The sequence below is a fragment of the Labrus mixtus genome, chromosome 13 (assembly GCF_963584025.1).
Source record: "Labrus mixtus chromosome 13, fLabMix1.1, whole genome shotgun sequence".
In the NCBI taxonomy this organism is placed as follows: Eukaryota; Metazoa; Chordata; class Actinopteri; order Labriformes; family Labridae; genus Labrus; species Labrus mixtus.
The window spans coordinates 16678419-16689421 of record NC_083624.1 but is presented as its reverse complement, the minus strand read 5'-3'; the positions used below and the strand labels follow the sequence as shown (position 1 = coordinate 16689421).

The window sequence follows — 11003 nt, the reverse complement described above, 5'->3', positions numbered from 1 at the left end:
ATCCATAAAAACTTGCTTCATGACATATTTTTTATCTTGAGGTTATCCACCAGTCGTCCTAAAAAGTTGGTATTGACTTTTTTTTGGTACATGCTTCATACAAACAACTGAATACTGATTAAACCTGCAAACATTGTTATCCACGGTGTTTACGATATTTAAAAAAGATTCATTCTGGATAGAGGTGCTGCTTGTCAACAGGCAAGGCAAGCAACTGCTTGGGGTGCCCACACCTGTAACGGGGCCCCCAGAGGGCTCACAAACTCTAAACTACAGCAGTGGCTCAAAATGTGAAAAGTTTGCAATGACAGTAGGAAACCTCCCCCGGGGGCCCCAGCGTCACATTTTTATTCCTGTGAAAAGCTCAGTCTGTCAGTGAAAGTCACCAAAGGACAAATGAAAAGGAGTTTTAAATTGTAAAAGTATTTTCACTTCAAGTTATTTATTTAAGTTTTAATTGATCTAGTTTTTTTCATCCATTAACTGCTTTTCCGTTCGGGGTCGTGGGGGTGCTGGAGCCAATCCCAGCTGTCATTGGAGTCAGAGTACCCGAAGAGAACCCACACATGCACGGGGAGAACATGCAAACTCCACACAGAGACTCATGTCAGATGGAGATTAAGTATAAAGTAAGTGATAACTAATGCACCACTGTGATGCCCTCATTTATATCTGTCTTTGTATTTATATTTTGAATTATAAGGTCCACAATTCTTTCTGGTGTTAGAATATTTCTAACATAATGGTGATGAAGGCTGCTGGAGGGCCTCAGTAGACTCATTCTGGATCAATGGAAAATGGAGCTAACACAAGTGAAGCACGCAGTAAAGCTTTGTTGTTGTTTTTTATTTATTTGCTAACTAATGACCATCAATGGAATTGCTCCACACATCAAGTTACCTTGAATTAGTTTTATTTATTTTTTTCAAAATCTGTTTTCTACAAATACAAAAAGAAGAAAGATATTTCTCTGAAATACAGTAAATCAGTGAGATGTTTTCAAAGGAAAGAAAAATGTTCATTTATTTTCGATGTATCATTCTGCATCTTCACTCCCGCTTCCAGCCTCAGGTTCTGGGGTCTCGGCTTCAGCATCTTTTTCCGGCAAATGGAGGTCTGAAGGTTCAGGCTGAGACGTCTCCATCGCTTCCTCTGCTGGCTCTGGTTGAGGTGATGGTGTCGCCTCTGCTCGTGTCAGATCCACCTGAGTAGAATCAAAGTTTAGCATTCAGTGCAAAACCCTTTCAGTTCCACTTTTAACTGAATTTTTGGACAGCATTTGTGATAACATTTTCATTTTTCATGAAATTACTCCCTAAGTATAGGGTTGGAAAACTGAATTAATCTAGAGGGAAAAACATATTTGATATAAATGCAAATGTAATATTAAAATATGCCCTAAAAAGCTGAAGCTTGAAGCTTGATGTTACCTCTGGAACAGTGTCGACAGCTTCCTCCTGAATCACGGGATCAGACTCATGTTGCTCCATCGGCTCCTCCTCCTCTTTCATGACTGCTGGGAGCTGTTGTACTGGCGTATCCGGCCGTTGTAGTGCTTCAACGGGAACCTCTTCCTCAACTGGAACTGGGACAGGATCTGGTTCCATCTGTATGATTGAACATAGGAAAACTTCTGAATAAACACATTTTATATATGTTGTTTTTTGCCATACTTAAATAGACAAATTGAGCAATTATGAATGTTTTTAAACCAGTGGAACAGCTTTTTAAAATCATACTCATATCTTCACATACCCCTTTCTCCACGACAGGCTCCACAGGCTTCGGTTCTGGTTTTTTATTTGCTTCCAGGACCGACATGATGGAGTTAGGGATGTGAGCTTGCTGTTGCAAACAAAACAGCAGAAACGGTCAGTTTATAAGTAAATCACAAAGGATTGAAGAAGCTTAGACTGTGCATTTTGTCCGGTAAACTTGGGAACTACCCGTACCTGATGAGGTGTGAAGGAGTGGACGTGCTGCAGCAGAGGCTCTCTCATCTCCGGGCAGCGTTCAAACACGCTCGTCAGCTGTGCAGGAGGCAGCTGGAGGAGCACGCTGAACGACTGAGGCTTCGTCCTCTGGCAGCATTTCACAAATCCCTCCCACACCTTAGGATACTTCCACACCTACAGGAAGAAAGAACAACCGATGTTAGACAGCAAAAATGCTGGAATAAATGTAAAACCTGTGTATTTAGCTGGAGTTTGGTGCTGACCTGCTTGACGATGAGACGGGACAGGATGTTCATGACGAAGCCTCCCAGACGGGGGTACATCGTGAGGGACTGGATGACGGTACGCATTAACAGCATGGGGAGGGGACTCTGCTCCATCAGCTGCTGCATCACCACGGCCAAAACCTCTGATGTGTAAACGTTCTTCTCTCCAAAGCACAGGTTGGTGGCTGTGTAAGAGAGGACATTTTTATGGCCAGGTGTTGTACATGTATTACCTACTTGTCAGAATCATCGATGAAGCAGTGTAACATTAGAAATAAATGACAACTTTGAGGGTTTTGTCTCGACATTACCCACCTTTGATGATGGACTTCATGTCACATTTGGTCGAGTCGATGTTGTGTAAGGCAATGAGCAGGTCTCCTGGCGTGAGAGGGGACACAGATGAACTGCCCTCACCTGAAAGACAATACACAACAGATACGACACATCAGAAAAAAACTTCAGCTGGAAAAATCTTCAACAGAAGCGCAGAAATCAAAACTGGTATTGAAAAAAAAACTCAACTTATAAGGAGATAACAAAAAATAGGAAAAGGATCACAAGGGAAAAAGAGAACCCTCTGAAGAATATAATACATCCGTTTCATAATAATCCATTTATAATAATGCAGCAGTTGAAGACGTGAATGAAACTTACTGTGCTGAGTGCCCAATAGACGGTTGAAAACCTCCTTCACTACTATCGGGTTGAGTTTAATCAGCTTGGGCAGAGCCTGGATGACTTCGTTCTGTCAGAGGGAAACAGACAAAATGCTGAGTGAAATCCAGCAAAGAATCCATCTTTTTTATTACCAATCAGACAAATCAACAACCAGTGTGATCATAGGAAAATGCTGAACATCTTTCTGTCTAATGTATGCATTGTGATAAAGGTTTTTAAAAGTTTGACTTATTCCGAATCAGTGTCCTCTGACTCTCTCACACTGTTTGTTAAACTAATGACATGAGTTGTATTACCTTTTCTAGGCCATTTATGACTGGAATGAGGAAGCGAACATCCGGCACTCGTTTGTGGTAAAGGTCTCTCACCCTCTCCACCAGCTCAGGAGACGGAGGCACTGAACGGAGAAAAAGAAGAAGACTTGTGTTAAACATGTTAGCTTCCTCGACTGTCTTCTGTTGGGCTTTTGTTCTACATCTGGCTACATAACTTGAATTCTCCGCTAGAGATGAAAATTGTTTCTTTTACCTTTATCGGTCAAAATGTGCAGACAGCGAGTGACTAACGTCTCCGCCCCTTTAGGACAGTTTTCAACCAAAAGCAGCAGCTCAGGAGAGTTCATCCCCATCCCACGGATCTGTAGAAATTAGAAGAAAGACTTTTGTGAATGTCCATAAAACAGAAATCTCATACCTTTCTTTCCTCATCGAAGGATCGCGTTTAACTTTTTTTTAAACCTGAACTGTTACCTTAGAAATCATATAAAAATCATCAGTCTCGACACAATTAGATCTCTCTAATCATCTATAAATGTGCTTAGAGTGAAGACAGTCATCCTGTTTTTAGTTGGAACCGGGTTGTTCAAATTTAGATCAGTAATAAAAACTAGACAAGTACATAAGACATGAACAGTAAACTTACGTCTGAGTTCTTTAAAAAGGACAAGAGATTTAAAACACATTCATAGTTTGTGGAGACTTACCGGCTGCTCTATCGCTCGTAGCACGCTGCGCTTGATGTCAGCGATGGCCTCGGTGTAGACAGAAGCCAGCTCGTGGACCAGCCGGTGGTTCAGAGGCAGCAGGGACAGGTAGAGGAACAAACACTGCCTCACCGTCTCTTCAGTCCAGGGGGCGGCCACCTCTGTCTCAACAAAACACACAATGCTGTGAGATCACAGTGAGGATGGGGACATTTTTTAAATCTCTTTCAATCGAAGGAAAGGTAAGGCTGTAAAGATAAAACAAAGTGTTTTTCCTTTCTTCAACAAATCAGTTTCAAATTGGAAGGAAAGGAGCTCTTGTGAACATACAGGCAGTGCAGCTGGATTCTGATTATTTGTCTGTTTGCTGTGGAGAAGCTCTGAACTCTGATGTTGTTCAGACTTTTCCACTCGATGAGTCACGTAAGAACACTGCAAGTTCTTCTTTTGTACAGGGCAGCAAACAAAGTGTAGCGTGATGCATTTAAGTTGTGTTCCATGTAGTAATTTGAGTGCATTGTCGTTCCTGTAAGGTGACTTTTGTGCATTGCAAAGCAATACATTGTTCATCCCTAAATCCAACCTATGGCACTGAAAAGACAGAAAACATCTGTCTGCGTGATGGTGTGCACTTCTGTTGGTGAGTCAGGCCTTTAAAAGTTCCATCCATCAATCATGATGCCAAATCCTAACAAAAAATGCATCTCATTACAATTTACATAAAGAGCAGGTCTATATCATACTCTAATACTTGTGATGCATATTACTAGCTACTATCAAGGCACTACTTGGTTTATGTTCACATTGTAACACACCTGTGTCTTTGTCGGCCCCAAAGAGCAGAGACGGAGGGTTGGGATGGACCAGAAGCTGCATGTAGTTCAGAGCAAACTTCTCGATGTAGTCCCTGAGCTGGTCCTTCTCGTACATGCGCTTAAGAAAAGCCAAGGCAGTGGTCCGCACCTTGAAAACAAAAACAGACATTAGAAAGATGACAACCACAGGCCACAATTAGTTAGAAACACAAGGACAGAATATTTAGAAGAGATGTTATCACCTTCTCTTTCTCATGCGAGCTCAGATCCAGAAGTACGTGCAGATACTGAAACTGCCTGGAGGGCCGTTTGACGATGAGCTCCTTCAGAGTCGTCATGCCCAGATACACCCGAGACTGAAACAAAAGTTACGATAAACACTTGAGATGACTGCTAGGAAAGTGGATTTATAAACAGAAGCTGTTTGTGCGTTTGTCTTTTTACCTCGTCCTCACAGTAACGGCGTATTACTTCCAAAGCTGATTCTGTTATAAGGGGAGCCTCCAGGACCAGTTTGGTGAAGAGTCTGCAAGAGACAGATCATGAAAACAAAGAACCATCATACAATACGTTTTGATGATCATCTATTCTGATCAGTAAAAAAACATCATCATATTGTTTGTAAAATACTCCAGTCATACTTCACGATAGCTCAAATTAAAACAAGGGAATAAGTAGTGATTAACCGTTTCCATTCCACCTTGTCAACCCTTTCTTAAATGGGATATGGAGAGGAACAAAGCGTGCCACAAACATGTGAGATCATGGACTGATGTGTCTCACCCGTCTCTCTGCTCGGGTTTCTCCTGCAGGCCTGACAGCAGCGTGTAGAGACAGTGGTCGTAGCTGTCCAGCAGCCCGGTGGGCAGCTGGCTGAGGTAAGTGTTGTACTCTTGGTAGAGGAGAGAGAAGGCCAGGTCGCTCCTCGTCCTGATGTCATCCAAAATAAATCCCAGCACGTCTTCTTTCATCATCCCTTCGAACTGCGTGACAAGCCTGGAGAGGAGCTTCACTCTGACCTGCACAACAGACATACTGCATATAAATCCTGCTGCCAGCTAGCTGCATACTGCACTGGGTTTCACAGTGACACTCTGGATGTTTGGATGGTCGCAATGTTTAAGAAGAAGTACTTATGTAACCTAAGCTCTTCTTCAGACTAATTAAAGGTCTGCGATGGTATTTTCTCTTGTTGAGAAGATGTTCCCTTGACTACCTTCAAAAATTGTAATTCCCCAAAATTGATACAACATCAAGATCATATAATTTCAGTTAGCTATGCTCTAGCTATTACAGTATTCATTGTAATCAATTTAAACTGAATTTGGCAAACATTGAGCCCAAGCAGCCGGATAGCGGACACATTTTCACCTCGTTTACCTTAGCATGTAAAGATATGGTCATCATTAACAAGCAGACAAAAACATTTCTGTTCCTTTTCATGAGGTTTAAATCTTTCCACAAATATCCTGTTAATTCATAATTTTTTTCTAGGCCTTGATCGCAGTTTCTTCTTATAACAGATCTTTTGCTGAACATATGTAAACATGAGGAAGAAAAAATCAAGAAGAAAATGGAACACTTTACATGGTGTGATAACTTACATGAGACATGCCGCTCTGAGTGATTGCTTTCTCTGAATTCAGGATGCGTTTCACTGCTCTGGAGGTCAACATTTCAATCTGAGCGTCCGATAGCGGCTGGACAACATCAGACAGTCGAAACACTTTTTTCCTCCCACTCGCTCCTGGCAGTCTGTGACAGAACAGAATCATGCAGAGTGATACGTTTGACTTAAACAAAAAGGTGAAGCTTGAACATTAGATCCCTCTTTGTGTGAGCACCGGGACTCACTTTGTTTGCGCCGTAGGAAGGATGGGTTCGGGGAGCCTCTTGACTGTGACAGGAGCCTCCGGGGATGTAACCTTTTCTTGGTATCCCCCGACCACAGAGATCGCCTGTCCCATCATCGCAGCTGGATTTTTGCGCTTGATGAGGAGGTCTTTACCAGCGGCGTCGTCGTCGTTGCCCTCATCTTTGCCTGCTTCGTCCTCTCTGGCTTTGCACTGCTCAAGTCCTGAGAATTTAGGATTTATGATAGAGCAAAATCAACACACAGGGCTTCTGTATCCAATAAATAGAGGGGGAGGATTTATTGACAGATTCTTTCAAATGTGCCTATAAGTTCAGACAGATATGGACTAAGAAGGGATATTTCACAATTTTTATTCATTGAATAAACCTGGAAAAAACAACAACTAAGAATGCACAATTTGTATCAGGCCGAAAATGTACTTTAGCCCGTCAAAGACGTATTGGTATAAAACGATCATATTTTACACAATCCATCTCTCTGATGAAATCTTTACACTTTTCAAGACTGTATGCTTAAAATGTATTTAAAAAATAATTTCATGCATTGCTTACAAATGCTTTAAAAAAAATGTTTGGACTAAACTTGGATAATTCCCTCTAAAATCATGTTTCAAATGTGTAGCTTCTACAAAATAAATGAGTACCGGTATAATTCATGTTTTTATGATGTTGGTCGGCACATACCGGTTTATCTGTCCTGTTTAAAACTTTCAAACACAGACTTAAAAACATCTATTCTTTTTAAAGGGATAGACAACATTTAAAAAAGAAAACACTCAATGATGATCTGCTGGTTGCCTCGACAACCTCACAGTGATGAGGACAATCCATTGCACCCACCTGAGAAATAATCCCCCATATGACCCTCTCATTAGACCAAATTTGCTTTTCATTTTTTGTTTTAGAAGGAATGCAGTGCTTTTAGAATCGCTTTAACTTTTATATCAAACTGTCTGTTATAATATTCACTTCATGTTCAAATATTCTATTTAGTCAAAAACTTTGACACACAAAGCCCAGATCTTCTCAGCCTTCTGTTCAGGACGTTTTTACAGTTACTATTGTTATTACTGACCTGGACCAATCCCAGCTGCAGTCATCTGCGTTGCCATGAGCCTGGCCAGATGTTTGATTTGGGCGTCGGTGCCTGCTGACTCTACAGGTGTGTATGTGGCCTGGAAGGATGCTGGCATGACATCAGGCAGGTACACCATGCTGATGAGCACCTGAACAGAAACAGATACGAGTGTAACCGTCACACACGGTCCCACTTTAAAGACAGAAACAAACAGACATAATGGCCAATGTTGCTCACCAGGTTGGCGACGTTCTCTGGGTTGAGCAGTGGGTGCAGGAACTCGGCTGTGAGGTCGATGGCGGACTGAACGACTGGAACAGCAGCTGGTTTAGGGACAGAGAGAGGGGCCGGCTCCTCTTTGTCCTCATCATCTTCCATCAGAGCTGGCTCTGAACACACAAGCACAAACAATTATTTGTTAACTTTGTTTTTCATACTTACACTTATTCTACAGGTTAACTGTATATTTTAAAGCAGTAGTAAATATTAAATGAGTAAAGTTCTGAAGCTCTTTTGTCTAAATCAAAATGTTAAATTCAAAATATATCTAAATTTGGACACTCCCCCCTTGTTTTCTGTGCAGTTCCTCTCACTCGTGTAGCAGAACAGTTTAATGACTTCACATATTAAATCAGAATATCTGGAAGTGCAATCACTACTCACCCATCTTGACCTTTTTCCCCTCTTTGTATTGTTCATGGCGAGGTCTCTTGCGCTGCTCACGCGGTGCAGGTGTTGATCGGGTTATTTCACTCTGCGGCATCCCCAGGTCCAGCAGCAGGGTGCCAATCTGACCCTGAAACTCCAGGCTGCAGGGGTGCTTCAAGACCGCCACCAAGTGCAGCTTCAGATTCTTTCGCACGCTGCTGACCTGAGACTTGGCCAGAGTGGGAGGCAGGTTTGCTACAAAAGGTACAGAAAAACATATCTATCAGTAATAATCTTTACATAAATGTCAGTGGAATTTAAAGAAGTACAAAATTACTTTTGCACATGATGAAATGTCATTTCCATGTGGGAAACTGCATAACTACTCATCAGCTCTAAAGATTTATGGTTAAAGAGGACTCAACAGTGGCTTACCATGCAGCATCTCATATGCCTGCACCACCTCGGACATGAACATCGGCCTCTGGCGGGCGATGGTGGCCAGGGAGCCCAGTGCTGTGGTGAGGTTGATGCTGGTGATGGCCGGGTGCACCATGAACTTGAGCAGCCTCTCCAGTGCATTCTTTCCCTCCTCGCACAAAACATCTGAGGATTCAAACAGAATCAAACCTGTTCTTTAAAGAAATCTTCAATTGGCAGAACTCAACAGTTTACCTGCTCATAAAAGGGTTCTAATATCTGTACCGTAGCGGATGTATGAGTGATCTTTGGGAACTTTGTCCAGGCTGATGTCGCCCTCCTGCCGTTTGGGGACGTCAGAGTCTGATGTCCGCGGTGACAGAGTGATGATTAATGATTCTGTGAACTTGATGGCATGAGTGCGTACACCGTCGTTTTCAGAGTCCAGCAGGGCCAGAACGTCCCCTTTCATCTGTGTGACCAGATCCCAGCATGCCTCCTGCCTCTCTGATACCGCTTTGGATCGCACCAACCACTGGCAAGGAAGAGGCAGAAGAGTGTGAAAACTCAACCGATATTATTAGTAGTAACTATATTTTGTTGTGTTTTTCTTTAACAAAAACATAAAAACATTAGACAGAGCTCCAACTCTTGTGTCTAAATCACACACCTGTAGAGTAACTTTGTAGAGCTGGGTGAGTGTGAGGATCGCCTTCTTCACCACATTCACACTTTCGTCCTTCAGCAACATGTTGAGGTTGGCGATCAGCCTGAGAAGGAGCTCATTGTCTCGTTTACTGGAAAAGACAAATTAGAAAAAGATTTGAGAACTGAAAAATATTTGCTTTCATAAACAGGAATATTAGAAGGCTGGATAAGAACTTACCAAGCTTCCTCTATGAAGCCGATGACATATTTTCTCACTTCGATAGACTTGTCAGTCTGAAAGGCGATCATCTCCTACAGCATAAACAAGCCAATGGAAGAAGTGTTTTATGACTATTAACCCCTGTGCTGTGTTATACTGTATACAGCTTACCAAATAGCCTGTGTATTTCAGGTTAAACTAAAGTTAGTTAAGAAAACTTGGTTTACTTACATCCAAGAAGTTGTCAAGAAGAGAGGGATCCTTGTTTAGGATGAGCTCCTGGACCTGGAAATTACATTGATTCAGTATAGTCCTCCATGTACGTACTGCTTTACATTGTTGTTTTTCAGGCTGGATTTAAACTTACCTGTTTGAGCCCTGTGAGTTTTTCATCCGTGGGTGTCAAGGCAGCCTGATTCAGAAGATCAACCACCTGGAATGGAAGTGCAAACACTTGCTTTAATAAGTATTTATCTTTACAGACACGACATGAAAAAGCATCTCACTGCACCCAAGCAAAAATCATTTTATACAGACGAAGTATAGGAGCTTCTATGAACATAATTAAAATGATTTTACACAACATAAAATTCTTCAGAGTCTTACCTTTTCACTGGTGGTCATGTCGATGACATGGGGGGTTTCACTGTCCCCCTCCTCTGAAGAAACATCCATGATGCTGTTCTGCTTCTTTCACAATGTGAACAACATGGTCTTCAAAGTTTAAACTCTAAATCCTGCTTAACAAATCACAGAAATAAGATGCTTAATTGATTCAATAGTATGGAGATTAATCACAATGACGTTCACTGTGTATAATGTGACAGCTACTCCCTACTTATTGTTTAAAATCAGTAAGCTTTAATCATGATAAGGACTTTTTCTTTCCAAATGTAATTTTAAAATACAATAGCTTCAATCCACCAATAATACGACTTAAAAAAATGACTTTCCAGTCAAAATAATGGTTTCTAGTTTAGCGTGCTAGTATGCTAACGGAATTGTGAAATACGCGAGCTATAAAAACATAATAACAACAGATATGTGATACTTACACACAGCTACAGAGACTCTCTATTTCGTCGTGGCCACGGTTATGTATTGCTACAATTCTGAATGACTTAATAATGTTGCAGCTGTAAAATATTCTATAAGCTAAATGATTTTACTAGCCCTGCAGGGAAGCAACCATGTTTAGCGGCATCACTTCTTCTTCTACTGTTGGTAAATACGCAGCACAGAGACAACGCCCCCTGCTGGACACTTCACGGTACTTCTGTATTCACACAGTCTATTAAACTCTTTTAATATTATATTTTAATAGGGGTTTTTTTCTGATTTTTCTTGATATTCCTGGTTATTAAGTACACACAAACCACAATTAGGCTCTTAATGCAGAAAGGATGCAAGTAGTC

The 11003-nt window shown here is 41.5% G+C and overlaps 1 protein-coding gene across 3 annotated transcripts; it reads right to left on the bottom strand.

The window, feature by feature from the left end:
* Positions 1-830: 830 nt before the first annotated feature.
* sympk (symplekin) lies at positions 831-10808 on the bottom strand. 3 transcript variants are annotated; one of them, XM_061053923.1, is made up of 27 exons: positions 10640-10808; positions 10195-10325; positions 9956-10021; positions 9820-9873; positions 9607-9680; positions 9391-9517; positions 9006-9255; positions 8736-8906; positions 8316-8555; positions 7890-8041; positions 7650-7800; positions 6554-6776; positions 6304-6454; positions 5483-5718; positions 5144-5225; positions 4942-5055; positions 4700-4847; positions 3885-4045; positions 3431-3539; positions 3199-3299; positions 2879-2969; positions 2537-2638; positions 2219-2406; positions 1953-2129; positions 1756-1845; positions 1431-1607; positions 831-1204 (listed from the first exon to the last, which is right to left on the bottom strand). In XM_061053923.1, exons 2-27 carry the CDS (start codon positions 10261-10263, stop codon positions 1037-1039), a joined length of 3672 nt encoding a protein of 1223 aa, XP_060909906.1. In that variant the 5' UTR covers positions 10264-10325; positions 10640-10808; the 3' UTR covers positions 831-1036. The 3 variants fall into 3 exon arrangements, with proteins under 3 accessions (XP_060909906.1, XP_060909907.1, XP_060909908.1); XM_061053924.1 differs by having other exon boundaries at positions 10195-10328; positions 10644-10808; XM_061053925.1 differs by having other exon boundaries at positions 10644-10808.
* Between the last annotated feature and the right edge of the window lie 195 nt (positions 10809-11003).